The sequence below is a fragment of the Sphaerulina musiva genome (genome assembly GCF_000320565.1).
Source record: "Sphaerulina musiva SO2202 unplaced genomic scaffold SEPMUscaffold_2, whole genome shotgun sequence".
Lineage (NCBI taxonomy): Eukaryota > Fungi > Ascomycota > Dothideomycetes > Mycosphaerellales > Mycosphaerellaceae > Sphaerulina > Sphaerulina musiva.
The window spans coordinates 1,494,693-1,508,984 of NW_016017384.1; the positions used below are offsets into that span (position 1 = coordinate 1,494,693).

At 52.5% G+C, this 14,292-nt stretch overlaps 5 protein-coding genes across 5 annotated transcripts; 2 read left to right on the plus strand and 3 right to left on the minus strand.

Moving 5' to 3' along the window:
• Positions 1 to 821: 821 nt before the first annotated feature.
• Positions 822 to 2,614, minus strand: SEPMUDRAFT_147288 (uncharacterized protein). The gene has a single exon (XM_016904199.1). The coding sequence runs from the start codon at positions 2,591 to 2,593 to the stop codon at positions 1,883 to 1,885; it is 711 nt and encodes a 236-aa protein (XP_016763504.1). The 5' UTR covers positions 2,594 to 2,614; the 3' UTR covers positions 822 to 1,882.
• Positions 2,615 to 3,550: 936 nt separating this feature from the next.
• Positions 3,551 to 3,955, minus strand: SEPMUDRAFT_38580 (uncharacterized protein; the record flags this gene model as incomplete). Its single annotated transcript, XM_016908710.1, has 1 exon — positions 3,551 to 3,955. A coding segment is annotated over one exon (405 nt), but the record flags the coding sequence as incomplete, so codon positions are not given.
• SEPMUDRAFT_147289 (uncharacterized protein) lies at positions 3,857 to 4,482 on the plus strand (the record flags this gene model as incomplete). Its single annotated transcript, XM_016904200.1, has 1 exon — positions 3,857 to 4,482. A coding segment is annotated over exon 1 (348 nt), but the record flags the coding sequence as incomplete, so codon positions are not given.
• Positions 4,483 to 4,707: 225 nt separating this feature from the next.
• Positions 4,708 to 7,875, minus strand: SEPMUDRAFT_147290 (chromosome segregation protein Cse1). The gene is made up of 2 exons (XM_016904201.1): positions 7,743 to 7,875; positions 4,708 to 7,654 (listed from the first exon to the last, which is right to left on the minus strand). The coding sequence occupies exons 1-2, from the start codon at positions 7,810 to 7,812 to the stop codon at positions 4,833 to 4,835; spliced, it is 2,892 nt and encodes a 963-aa protein (XP_016763507.1). The 5' UTR covers positions 7,813 to 7,875; the 3' UTR covers positions 4,708 to 4,832.
• Positions 7,876 to 8,179: 304 nt separating this feature from the next.
• On the plus strand, positions 8,180 to 14,045 carry SEPMUDRAFT_147291 (HATPase_c domain-containing protein). Its single transcript, XM_016904202.1, has one exon. It carries the CDS (start codon positions 8,380 to 8,382, stop codon positions 13,609 to 13,611), a length of 5,232 nt encoding a protein of 1,743 aa, XP_016763508.1. The 5' UTR covers positions 8,180 to 8,379; the 3' UTR covers positions 13,612 to 14,045.
• The last annotated feature ends 247 nt before the right edge of the window (positions 14,046 to 14,292 follow it).

Genomic DNA, 14,292 nt, shown 5'->3' on the forward strand with positions numbered 1-14,292 from the left:
GGACACCTTTTTAAAATTTGCACTACTGCCAGGACCCGGCCATCTCCCATTCGTCCATGGCTAACGTGGTCGCGCTGGAACCTGCGCCCGAGCATGCATCCTCCAGGAACCCGAACTACATACATTAGCGCTTCCTTCACAATGGCGGTCCTCACATCATCCGCGTCGCAAGATTCGCAACAGATACTTGTCAATAACGAGCATGATCATGATGCAGCCGCCGATGCAATCATCATCTCGTCCTCAAATCGGCGACATGCCACGTTGCTGTCGCGGTCTCCTGCATGGAAAACACACACACACACACGCATCTGCCAACACTGCTGCGCTGTGACGTGGTTTGCGAGTCGGGAGAATGGCGATGGGCCTGCCGAGCGAGAATCTGACTCCTATCCAAACAGACGGCGTCGCGGCGTTCGTGGCGCAACTGGGCACCTGGGCAATTCGTATTCAGCACTCAGCATCATTTCACAAAGCACGAACGCATGATACCTACCTCCTACCTGTATGATTGCTTAAGGTACAGGTCGGTACCTTATTGACCTACCAGAACGACCTCCACCTCAGGCATCGTGCAGTTGCGGAGATGGGCACCTTGATTCCTGATTCGAGTCACACGTGCCTGTCCACTGTTGTGACCCACAGTCGATCCAGCCAATGGGAGGGAACCATTCGAGCAATCTGCTGTGCGCGATTGCAGACAGGTCGATGCCGTGAGCTGAATCCTGAATTCCTGATCTTCAGATGAAGACAAATAATAATAAATCAAGTAATGTCACTACGAGGTATGCCCATCAAGGACTACCTGAACTATCAGATGGGCTAGAAGGTACCAAGTCCGTTCAACACCGACGGAACCCATTTCGCAACAGGCGCGAGTGTCACACTAACACCGCCGGTCCGGTTTCACCATTGCTGTTCTCTGGACGGGAAGATGTGGTTGGCTGGGGAAAGTACCACTCTTTCCACTGGCAGACTTCCACTTCAACTTCGTCAATCGGGCAGTTGTCATCTCTGCGTGGAAGCTGCGATGGTCGTCGAGCTGCATCCACCGCACAACTGCACGTTTAGTAACTAACATAGAAACTCCCGACGCTCTGTTGTCTGCTTGCTCCCAAAACCCGAGGGAGACCTTCATGCCGATTACAGCACCTTGTAGCTGCGTAAGGTGGCCAAGACGTTGCCGTGATCATTCGCGGTTGCTAGGTGGTATGAATGCCAGCAACGCTGGATACACAGCTTCCACCAGGTAACAAGACCAGATTAGGTGGTTGTCGTGTACCAACTCAGGCTGGCACGTGTGATATGAAAGCGCTGTCTCGGAGCATCGACCCGATTACCGTCCTTGGATGATTGGATTTAGATCGTGTCCAGCGCACCATGTGGGAGCACTGCCGACTGCCAAGCATCTGTAACTCATTGCGCAAGAACGAGATCTTCACTCTCGTTCGTACAGTAAGTTAGTGCATATCACCAAAGAACTTGATTCGAGATCAACTTCGAAGTGGTCAATACCCCCCAAAGCGACAGGCATCCAATGTCTCGAGCAGAGACAAACCCAGATCCTTGCGAGATTCTAGACTCGGGCCACTCGGCCATCGAATTTCCTGCATATTGCTCAATACGAACTCAAAATGCAGCACCAATATGAGTTATATGACGAGGTGAGGCGGACGCGCACCCGAGTGACCCAAGCGGATTGAACTCATGCTTCGTTGGCAACGGCGTGAGGAGTGTCGTCTCAAATCCCTCTCGAAGGTCCCATCATGTCTGCGTGTCATCTGGCAATCATGAGGCAAGCAGGTCCCTTCAAGCTGGCAGGACGTCCTATGCTTCTATTCGTCGTGACCAGCGAGCCGATTGGCATTCAACTCATTGCTCCTCACTCGGACTCTCCATTTGCCCGCCGCATCTCGGAGGCCGCCACTAAACCCAGGTGCTTGATTTGCGACAGAGTAGGCGCCTTCCTCATCCGCATCTCAGCCTTTGCCATGGTCTTCGGCAATGGGTCTTTGCCCGCCAGTCTCTCTTCAAACATGTCGACTTCAATGTTGGCATTTCTTGCGGCCCGAACAATGGTCGAGAACTTATCCATGAAGGAAGCACCCGTTCGCGCAACAGTCCACAGGCCAATCATTACATTCAAGACTGTGACACCAATCGCGACACCGTAGGCGAGCCACAGCTTGTCCGACTCGTAGCTGTAAACATTGCCAAACAGGTCGAATGTGACATCGACCTGTCCTGGAGCGAGCGGACTGCTGGCATTATATGTCAAAGCTGGAGAACTGGCCATGGACATGGTGATGTTAAAATAAAGTTCCTCCATGACTTGAATCAATGGCCGGCGTGCATCAGAAGTCCATGTCGGCAAGAGACTGGTAGCTTGGTCAAAAGCAAGACCAGATGTCTTATTTGTGAGTGACTGAGCCGTCTGCTGGGCGAAGTTCAAAGCTGCCATCTCATTCGTGTTGGCCAGAACAGTAGACAGGATCTGCGTAGAGTACCCGATAGTTGTATTCTCCGACATTGGTACCCTCGCAAGTCCACGACTGCCATTGTTGCGGTTTGTAGCACCTAGCAGGAAAGCCATCACGCCTTGCTGAATGGCAGCGTAGGACATCAGCTGCATCGAATGTACTGCGTCTTCTGTTATATTGGTGACATCGAGAGGCACTTTGTTCTGGGCATTGAACCGTGACATCAAGAGCGGATAACCCTCACTTGCTTCGAGTTGCAAGACGGGGGTATCGTTGCCCCTCATCAATCCCGTTGCATTTTTCATGTCCAAGACCTCAATTTGCTGCTGCTGATTCAGCCCATCGAATTTGAAGCCCAAATGATAACTGGTAGGAATGACGCTGCATCTAATCAACGTTGCATCCTCCCAATACCAGTCGTATAAGATTCGCTTGTAATCTGCATCCTTGACATCATCGGACCAGTGTGGAAATAGATCTCGTTGAGCATTATAGTCGTATTCGGTCCTGGGAAACACTGCCATAAAGACGTCGACGCCAGATCCTTTCCAGTACGGCACCCGCGCCGAGTTGTCCTGAAGTACCCACACACCGCTGCGCTGGCTGTCTAACTTGAAGGCGTATGGCTCGGTGTCGTTGGATTCTGCTGACCAGGCCACATACGAGAACATCTGGGAATCCAGCGATAAGGACGAGGTGTAAGATGTCCAGTTTAGTAGGACAGAGCCCATGTTCTCCTTGATTGCTTCACGCAAATCATTATCAACATCATTACAGGAAAGCCGTGGTGCATCGAATTGCACCTGCCATGAAGCATTAGTCCCCGGCGCCTCAACCGGAAGGATAGTCCCAGCTGTTGCAGCGGCATAGGCGATCCTCGAAACCTCTTGGATAGGCCAGTCGTAAGCCAATCTTCCGTTCCCTTTCCATCCTCCCCAGTCAAGCATACAATAAGCTAGGCTTTTGAACGCCGGCTGAGGCACAAACTCCGAACGGATAGGAGATGGCTGAATTCGATCAATCACGACATTCAGGCTCGCTGGACTGATGATAGCTGCAATCGGCAACAACCAACACGTCAACGCCATAAGCGTCAACAATGGATATCTCCAATAGCTCGCGAGGCATCCCAGACTCCACAAATCATCCAACCCTCCGAACCAGTTATCCAGAACTTCCAGTTTGAATGCCTTTTGGTTGATGACTCCGAAAAGCAATTGCATATAAGCCGTACTGCAAGCCAATATAAGGCTGGCCTTAACAACAAAAGCGAATGCTGTGCCAATTGCAATATTGACTTGCTGTTGCGTCGTAGTCCAACTCACAAGCTTGATCGGATGCGAAGAGACTGCAGTCCCGGCCAGCGAAGAGTAGAAGGCGTGGTGAGCAATCGCAAGAGCAACACCGATGATGAGAGAGGAGAGCATCAAAGCCGGGATGCGCCAGTGGGGTCCATGGTTGCGAGACCGTTTCATGTCGTCGGAGTGAATATGTAGCACAGATGTATGAATGGACAATGGAATCAAAATTGCTAAAGATACAGTGGTGATATGTGAAGAGTAGTATATACCAGTAGGTGCTTCATGGGCATGGATAGATACCTGTAGCTTGGGCGGCTAAGTTTGGGATAGGTGCCTCTTGGCTCTTGCTTGCATGCAGATTGGGCCTGGTATAGTTCCTTGCTTGCATGCAGACTCGTGGGCCCTAGCATATTTCCGTGCTTGCATGCAGACTCGTGGGGCCTGGCGTCTTTCGAGCTCCAACTCTTCTGGACGCATTTGCGGTCCATCTCCGGAGAATCTGATCCTCAGCCAATGTGGATCGTTGTCGATGCGCTCTGCACACTGCCCTTGCAACTTGTGTTGTCACTGCTGTGGTGTGTCAGTTACTGGAGCACGATTAGCCTCCACGTCATGTCGTGGTTCTGCGGGAGTCTTTCACAGAGGGCGGACAGCTCTATGTTGGAGCACAATGCAGATTTCTTCTGACTGCGAGGTCCGTGATGCAGCAAGTGGCGGTATGTTGTAATTTGTGGTGTGGTGTTGGTATAATTGAGACGGCAGAAGGTGGAAAGAAGCCTAAGAACTTAGACGGGAGGAGGCGGAGAAAACGGGGCGAGGCGAGGCACGCCAAGAGCGAGCGTCATTGGCCAGCCTCAACTGGGATGATCGACATAGCTACAGAGACTTACCCTAATGCTGAGCGGCATCCTACCTCCTACCGGTACCTCCTATGCGCACGCTCGTGGTATCATAAGCATCCCATTTTCATTTTCCATCCGCAACGCCGCGCTTACAACTAATGCGTCATCAACTAGCAGTGTCCTGCCAACCATGAGGTATACCTCCTGCATTACCCCAACATGACCTGCTGAAGAGCTGCCTTGCCTTGGGCATCCAGCTTCTCGTTGACGAACTGCCCGATCCGGCCGTTGTGCCTCTGATCCGCTTCGCGCAGCGTTGTACCAACCCAAATCTTCACATCCTGCACCTCTGGCCAGGGGTCTTGCGAGGGCTTCTTGCAAGTGTTGAGCTGTGTGAAGGCCGCTCCGAAGCCCAGCTCATCGACATCGCGATCTTCAATGATGTTGTCGTCAGCAGCTGGTGGCAACGGAGGGTTGATCAGCAGCTTCAGGAGAGCTTCGCAAGTGATTGTCCAGCCACGCTTGGCGTATCTCTCCACAAATGCCTGACTGTCTGCCAGTGTTCGAGTGAGCGATAAGCAAGCTGTTTTCCGGTCGAATGGTCGGCTCAACTTCTGTGTGTCTGGGAGAATGATTCCGGTGTAGAGCGGTGTGAAGGCATTGGCTTGCACAGCGTCTGCTTTCGCAACGAAGAAGTCTGCGCCCAGACCTTGATCGACGAGAGCGGACACCAAATGGTAAAAGCGCACAAAGCGCAGCGTGAACTGCTCGGTCTTGGTGTTAGTCAGGCGGTGAAACATGAGCTGGAGAATTGTGCTCCAGTAGCTCTCCAGTGTGCTTGGTGGGAAGCTCTTGACGACTGTTTCGATAATGTCCATCGCATAACCTTCGTATGCTTTGCTGGCGACCAGTTTCTGAAAAACCAAAAGCACTGCCTCTGTTTGGCCAGCAGCGGCGATTTGCTGGGCACCACGAGGAATAATTTCGATGAGCAGACGAGTCAATGCTGGCACATTGCCCTTGTTGTCCCACATGCTCGGAGTGAGTATTGGTCCGACGAGCTGTTGAAACAGTGGAGAAATCGTCCCGGATGGGCTGCTCGCCACGATCTGAGCATAGAGCTGGAAGACGTAAGGTGTGAACTCGTCGACCGATGACTGGAGTACCTCCATGAATACCGGGAACAGCGTGCTCTCAATCTTCTCTGGCTGATTCGGACCAGCAAACCGGATAGTGGCGCCAAGCGACTCGAAATGATAGTAGTAGAAGCCTGGGTTCGAGGGGTTGTGGCGTATTACTTTGGTAATATTCACGAGATTGGTGAGGACCAGATCAAGGATCGAAATGACACCATCGCGAATGACAATCAGCACCCGCATCACACACTTCATCAAGAACTCATTCTCTTGAACCTTTTCGGGCCTGGTATCCTTGGTGATGAGTGTGAACAGATGCTGTAGCAGGTCCTTTGCCAGCGGAAGTATGCTCTCGCGCGGAATGACCGGCTGTCGTTGATCGTTGGTGAGGTACAGAGCGCGATCGACTGCTACAGCAGCGTAAGTGTAGACCACATAGTTGGAGGAGTTCAGGTGCTGAACAAGCAGTGGAAATGCTGCCTGCCACTGATCTGCCGAGAGGATGCTGCGAAAGATGTACAAATACTTGATCGCGTCGACTTTGAGGAGAGGCTCGGCGTTGGGGTTCGTTAGGTCTTCTGCGATGTTTGTCTGAAAAAAGTCGATCACATCGACATTCGGGTTTACGCTGAGTACGCCCTTTGCGGCAGTAGCTGTGCCCTTGGCTGCGATGGAAGAGAAAAGGTGGACCGCCGTATCCTTCGACTTCCAGTTCTCGCTGCGGTCTTTTGCGTATTCGGAGAGAAAGTGGTTGATGTATCGTGTGACCACATCTGTGACTGGCTTTTCAAACTGTTCTTGCAGTTTCCGTAAAAAGTTCGTGGCAGCTCTGCGCCTCGTATCTTCATCTGAGCCCTCTAAATCTCGCCGGATGTACTCAATCGGTTCGTCCTCAAACGTCTCGATGTCCGATTCTCGTAACGACAAATTGGGTATGACCACTTTCTCCGTGACTTGTCCCAGCACGTCAGCATTGTTGAAGCTTTGCGCGTGCTCTTGTATGCTCGCAATGGTGGTCAAGAACTCCAATGCCCGGCTGACTACCAAGTCGTACTTGGCCTCTGGTCCAATATTCGTCAAGAATGCCCAGGACGTACCCACGAACTGGGGCACATGTGACTTGAACTCGTCATCGTATTTGCGCGTATACAAATTCAACACTTTGAACACCCCTGCTCTTACGTACTCGAGAGGGCCTGCCTCGGACTCGTCTTCGGTATTCAATGCAGCGTTTTCGTATGTTAGGTACTTGTGTAAGAGCCCCGAGACCGCAGGCAGAGCCTCCTCGAATTGTGGTGGCATATCGTGCGTTGACAGGTCGTAGACGAGCTTGAGGATAAGATCGAGGGTCGCATAGTGCGCCTTGAGCACCTCTGGGTTGCTCTGGTTTTGAGTGATCTGTCGGTCGGTGTTTTCCCACAGCTGCAGGAATGGACTCGCAAATTTGGAGAGGACGTGGTTGATCTCGGTGTACAGATCGTCGGATCGATAAAGCGGCTCCCAACGCTTGAAGATGGAGTGAGCGACCTGGAGGACACCATTGTTGACAGTAGCATCGTCGGGCGTCAGTCGTGAGACGAGGTCATCGACCAAAGTGTTCCATTGTTCCCAAAAGTCGCTGTCTGCAATGACGCTGATAGCATCACCCAGTTGCGCCTGAATCGTGGGCGGCACTCTGACCATCAGGCCGATGAGCTCGCTTTTGATGGTGGTGACCTCGTTCGCAGGCAGTCTGTGCGTGCCATTCTCGTCGACCCAATTCCTCTTGACAAAGTTCTTGAAGAACAGGGCGCTGGCGAGTCGGGTGGCCTGAGGGAAAGTGTCTGTGGCAACGATTTGCAGCAGGGCGAGCGAGAAGGAAGGCTTCGTCTCTTCGGCTTTGAGGGACGACTCGGCTGCGAGGAAGAAGGGATCAGCATCATGTCGCGTCTGCGATACTCAGCATACATGTATGTGGTGATCACATGAGCTGTTCCGACGTACCTTGAGCTCGCCTCGTGGGGTCCAGACTGGCGCTGAGCAGATCAGCCACAGCCTGCAAAGACACGGCCATTGTGACTAGAGATGTGGGAGAAGGGAGGAGGGAGGAGGGAGTGGAGGGAGTGGAGAGGATGAGGTGGTGGTGGCAGACAGAAGAGAATAGAAGAAGAGAGGAAGAAGCTCTCCTCCAGTCGTTGCTCAGCGAGACACACGCCCACCAAACAACCTGAGAGACCGACTTTAAGCTTTTTAGGCGAGAGACCTCCGAGCCGACAGACCAGGGACCCCTGTCACGGAATTAAGGCGCCGTTAGACACAGATACCTTAGGTACCTACTACCTCAGGTACACATGTGAATGCCTACCTCCTACCAACGTAACACCACGCCACGCCACTTTCGCGACAACCACATACTGCTCCGTCTGTTTCGCTCCCGGCCTGCAACCGCCACCTCGAGATACACTGCCTACAATACCTAGGTACCGGATTGCCTGCACACGGATCACTCACTCGTTCTACTGTATCATGGATATTGTATAACCTGTTCTAGCCTTCAGTCTTCCTCGATCGGTTTCACGCGCCACGGCATCACGATTGACGATTGACGACCGCGACCACAAACCACACCACACTGTCCACGATGGCGGGCTCGGAAGCTCTGGCGCGGCTACGGGAGCAGACGATGAGCAGTCTAGAGGATGAGGAGGCAGTCACCGTCAACACTCGCGCTCTCATCGACAAAGTGCTTGCGCGATACTCGGGCGAGTGGACAACTCTCAGAGAGCTCATCCAGAATGCGGCCGATGCGCAGGCGCGGAAGGTCACCATCCGCTTCGAGACATTGCCGTCTCCGACTGTGCCTCTACCTCAGTCTCCAGACTCTGGGGAGCATTTGAAACACACGATACTGCACCACACGCTGAAGACGCTGGTCGTGTCGAACGATGGCGAGCACTTCAAAGAGACGGACTGGCAGCGGCTCAAGCGGATTGCGGAGGGCAACCCAGATGAGACCAAGATTGGCGCTTTTGGTGTCGGCTTTTACAGTGTGTTTGCGGATTGCGAATCTCCATTCGTGAGTTCCGGAGCCCAGACGATGGCTTTCTATTGGAAGAAGGACTCGCTGTTCACGCGGCGAGGCAGGCTGTCAGATAGCGAAGTGCAAGGTACCACCTTCCTGCTGGACTATCGAAGTCAGACAACACCTGTTCCGCAACTCCTGAGCATATGTCAATTTCTCGCCACCAGCTTGACATTCGTTGGCCTAGAGTCCATCGAGCTATATCTAGATCAATGGAACATCCTTACTTTGACCAAGAAGATGGCTCCCGCTGCAAATGTCAAGATCCCAGGTGACGTCGACCCTAAGACGAGAGACGGTCTCATGAAGATTACAGATGTGGAGTATCAGAACGCACAAATTGATGCACGGTGGATGAACGCAGTAGGCTGGAATCGCCGGTCACAATCATCGACTACCATAGCTGCACAGGCGCCGACCGATACTGGAACCAGCTTGCGATCTTTCTTTGGGAGGATAACAGGAAGTGCCATTGCATCAGCCACTACTCGCAAAGCTCAGCGTGAAGATGACGCGCTCCAGCAGGCCATTCTGGAAGATATAGCCGGCTGCAGTACCGCTACCGTATTTCTACGTATAAGCACTGTCAGCATCTTGACCAATGTTAGCCGTCAGCTATCTGCTGAACTTGAACGTGCCACGAAGAAGCCACCGCCCAAGCGCACCCGGATCTCAATCCTCACATCGTCCTACGACGAATCTGCCGCGTCATTGAGCACATCATCAGGAGGCTCCTCGAAGAAAGCGGCAGACATCTTCGCATCAGTATTGCCAACGAAAAATGGCAAGATCTTCATCGGCTTTCCGACAGCGCAGACAACTGGACTGCTGGCCCATATATCTGCACCGTCAGTCATTCCGACTGTTGAGCGTGAGAGCATAGACTTGAACGCTCGTTATGTTCGCGACTGGAATGTAGAGATGCTTCGTGTGGCCGGGATCGCTTGTCGAATAGCATACACAGGTGACATGGTGGAGCTTCGGGTCAAGATTGAGCGAAACATGGCGGCTGCTGGACGCAGCAAGGTAAACAGCGACGACATCTCGGCAGTGATGCCATCGGCCGTTCATACGTACAAGCAGTACAACTTCCTGGAATCCACCCCTTCCTTGAAAGTCGGACAGTACATAGAAGAAGCGTTCTGGACGTGCAACACAAAAGCCAGCATCGATGTGCTCTCTACAAGGGGTGTTCTACCCAGTCATCAAGTCCGCGTGGCTACAGAAGACCTGAGCTTCGTCGAGGGCATTCCAGTCATTCCAGACGAGCTGATGCACAAGGCGAACGAGTTTTTGACCAAATTGCGCGACTATGGCCTTCTTTCCGACATTACCACGGGTGATATCAAAAAGGAATTGGAAGCGCAGGCTCTTACCGAGAAACAACTGACCGAACTGCTCAAATGGGCTTGTAACAAGGTATCCAGACAAGAAATGGATTCTGATGCTGTGCAGATGCTATTTGATGGCACAGTCGCGACCATCAGTGAAGAGTTCGTAAACTCCTCTGGCAGTCCTGTGCTGCAACTTGGGCAGATCAGCACCTTTGTGAATACCGCCAAGATACCAGTCGATGTTCCCACGCCGCCACAGACTGCCCCCTTTCGGATTACGAAAGGACTAGCACCATCCCAGCTACAGTCGATTGGTTGGAACGAGCTTCAAGTTGTGCCTTGGCTGCGCTGGATCGTTGAGAGTGATGGTAGCGGCTTCGGAGAGACAGAGAGTCTAACGACAAGCCCAACAGTTGCTTCGCAAGTTCTTCCGGTCATTTCTCGAGGGTGGGATGCATTGTCACAGTCATCCAAGCAGTCTGTGCAAGAATTACTCATCCCACGAACTGTGATACCTACCAAACTTGGAATGCGAAAGCCTCCACAGGCTTATTTCGCGAGTGTCAGGCTGTTCGACGATCTGCCGACCATCACGGGACTGCAAGGGGTCAAGGAGAAATTTTTGAACGCGCTTGGCGTCCGCAAAACAGTGGAGCTGAATGTGGTATTTGACAGACTCATGGCCAAATCTACACCTGGTGCCGCCGAAGAAGGTAAATGGTCCCATGTAGATCTCATCAAGTACCTGGTCTCGGTGAAGGACGACATCCCCACCGAAGATATGAAGCGTCTCCAGCAGACTCCAATGTGCCCAGCAGAAGTGCATAGTGGCGACCAGTCTGTTAAGACCGCATTGTACCGTCTCTCTGAGCTGTTTGAGCCAGACGACAAGATTCGACGCTTGACGCTTCCAGTCCTCCAGTGGCCGGGACAGTATCGTGCCAACACACCAGAGGGTAGATTTCTCAGGTCGCTCGGGCTACGAACTCACCCGTCTGTGCCGGATCTCGTGAAGATACTAGCTAATGCCGCCGTGGGCAGCGAGCTTCAGAAGAATGCTATCGAGTATTGGATTGCAAATGCTTACCAATTTGGCTACCAGAAGCATCCTGTCGCGGAAATTCATTCTGCCTTCCTCCCGGTCGAGTCACTCCCTGGGGAGAAGCCGAATATGGTCGGGAAGCCGTCACAGCTGTATGCCAATCCAAAGGCGTCTATCCTTGGATTCCGCATACTGCGCCAAGACCTGGTCCAGCATCATGCTCTCTTTGGTGTGGCGATAGATCCGCCTATTGACAAGTGCGCCGAGAAATTGATCAAAAGCCCTCCAGCCAATGCCTCCCAGGCTAAGATCATATTCAGCTACTTTGCGGGCAGACTTGCCGAAATCGGTCCCAATGGTAATCTGGCAGAGAGGCTGAGCAATGCGCCTATCGTGCCTGTCGTTGATGGCACCCGCCGTGAGAAAGCCTCGCAGACGAAATTCGTCCCGCCGCGCAGCTGTTATTTGGGCGACGGCGAGACCTATGGCGACATCTTTGACTTTGTGGACTTCGGTCACGAGGCGAACACGTTCTTGCTCAGAATCGGCACAAAGCACGAGCCCAATGGTTTTGAGCTTGCAAGTATACTGGTGCGACAGCCTGGCCGACTTCTGGAAACCCTGGGCCATGATAAGTACCTCAATTTGCTCCGCAAACTTGCAGAGAACGCAGCCAATCTTAAAAAGGACAGAGCGCTGTGGACCGGCTTGAAGAGCTCGTCTTGCTTACTAGCTGAGAAGCTCGTTCGTTCGGGCGAGACCCACGATGATGAGAAAGGCGAGCTTGACGATGAAGAAGCCACCTTCAAGGAAATTCATTTGGCGAAGGCAGCCGACATTGTCATCGTGGATGACATTACTGTCTATCGACTCTTTCAGGGGAACCTCTTGGCGGCCCCGCAGGAAGAGGTCTTAGAGGCCTTGTACAATTCTCTGGAGACCCCCTCGCTAAGCCAACTCGTTGAGACTGATCAACGTATGGGTGCTCTGCTTCGAGATCAGACGCCGGGAACGATTCTGCAGAAGCTCCTAGTTGAGCGCTGCCGGTTATTTTTGCACGATCATCCACCGGAAGTCATCAGACACGATGCCAAGTGGCTCGAGCAGAGCATGACTGTAAAAGTGACGGAGTTCCTGCAGGTTACTCGGAGGCTTAAAGGCTTTAGAGGCCTGCAACACACCGACAAGAAGACGGCTGCCCTGCATCGCGAATCCAAGAAGGACGCCACGCTTTTCGTGACAGCCAGATACGACCTCTACGAGGTCAGTCGAGCAGTCATGCCTGTGCTACTGAAGAGGCCTAGACAACAGGACTTTCTAGCCCTAGAGACGATCCTAGAAAGCGATCTTCGTAGACTAAAGGTCAAGGGCTACAATGTCGACCGCATTTTGAGACAGAAAGCTGCCGAGTCCAGGATTGCCGAGTCGGAGAGGCAGAAGCGCGCCGAGGAGCAGAGACTGCTTGCACAAGCCGATGCACAGACAATGCCTCAACAAGCCGATGCACAGACAATGCCTCAACAAGCACCAACTGCGAAAAGCATTGTGCCATCGCAGCCGCAGCATGACCCGCAGCCCGAGACCCCTGACAGGACGTTGTCCATGCCAGGCTCTTTCGCCGACTCACCGGATCGTCCTAGCTCTTCTGGTATTATGAAGCGGCCTAGTGGTATCTTCAGCAACATACAGAAAGCTCTCGGTCTAAACGCAGGCACCCAAGCCGCGAGTCAGATGCAGAATCCCCTCACGAATGATGCACCTCCGCCGTACGAGCACCGCAGTCCTATGGGACCTCGGAGTGTTACACCTGGTACCGAAGTTGTGACCTCACCTCGTGACATCAACGAGAATCTGCGAAAGGCCATCAAGGCTACGCGCGAGTACAACTCTTCGACAGTATTCAACCGGCCGCAGACCAACGAGGTCAAAGAAACGACATCTTACTGCGACAGTAGGCCTGGCCATGACCTACAGTACACGGCCGAGCTCGGCAATGGCATCAAGCTCTACCTCGACCGCTCGCACCAAGACGCCAATGCCTTCTTGCAAACTCATCGGGAAGCCATTGCGCTCTTTGTCTCCATACTCTCTGAAGTTGCCAAGATCTTTGAAGTGTCTCCACAGACCGTCCACATCTATCATGACTTATCGGGTGCTTCCATTGCTTTCAACAGTAGCGGGAGCATTTTCTGCAATCTCCGATACTTCATGCAACTCCACATGCCAGATATGGCGAGCCCAGAAGGCAAAGTCGAGGCGCTGGCGTATTGGTACATTACTCTGTGCCATGAGTTGGCCCACAATCTGGTCAGCAATCATGACTCCAACCATAGCTATTACACGGAGAGCTTTGCGGCGTATTACTTCCGACGCATGGTTTCGCTGGCGGGAAGAGTTTTGGCGCAGCAAGGATAGGAGGAGACTGTGGCCAGAACGGAGATGATCAATGTTGATGATGATGATGATGATGATGATACTGCTACGGTTTGGCCTGAGCCGTCGATTTTACATGGGAGAGAAAGGAAGAGGGATCGGATAAAGATTTGGGCTTCTTCTTCAGGAGGAAGAAGGAGGAGTTCAAGAAGCTTGCGATCCAGAATCAGTTGGGGGAGAAATGCGTGAGTTGCTGCCTCGCGATTCTGATTTTCGGTGCATAGGTAGGTAGCCTTGGTTGGGCGCAGCAGATCATTAGCATTGGGACGAGACACACCACGGCTCACCGTTGATTGAGCCCTGCCTGTTGCATGTAGATAGATAGACACGGTGTATTAGGCTGTATTGTATACCTTACCTAAGGTAAGGTACTTTATGTACTGCGCAGAATGATGCAATGGACACTAAAGACTGTCAAGTTGTCGACAAAGCATGCACGACCACCTACCCTTAAACGTGTGAATGCCGTAGGTACATGATGTACATGTGATTGGTGGGAAGAATCACGAGTCCATGCGACCAAGTACAGTACCTTTCCCACCTGACATATAGGTAACCACGATCAAAAAGGTTTGACCAAAAGCATCCATGTATGCAATCAGGCACACTTGCGTTCGTTGTCCAGGCGAGGTTGCTTAGATGGACAGAAACTAACAGGCAAGC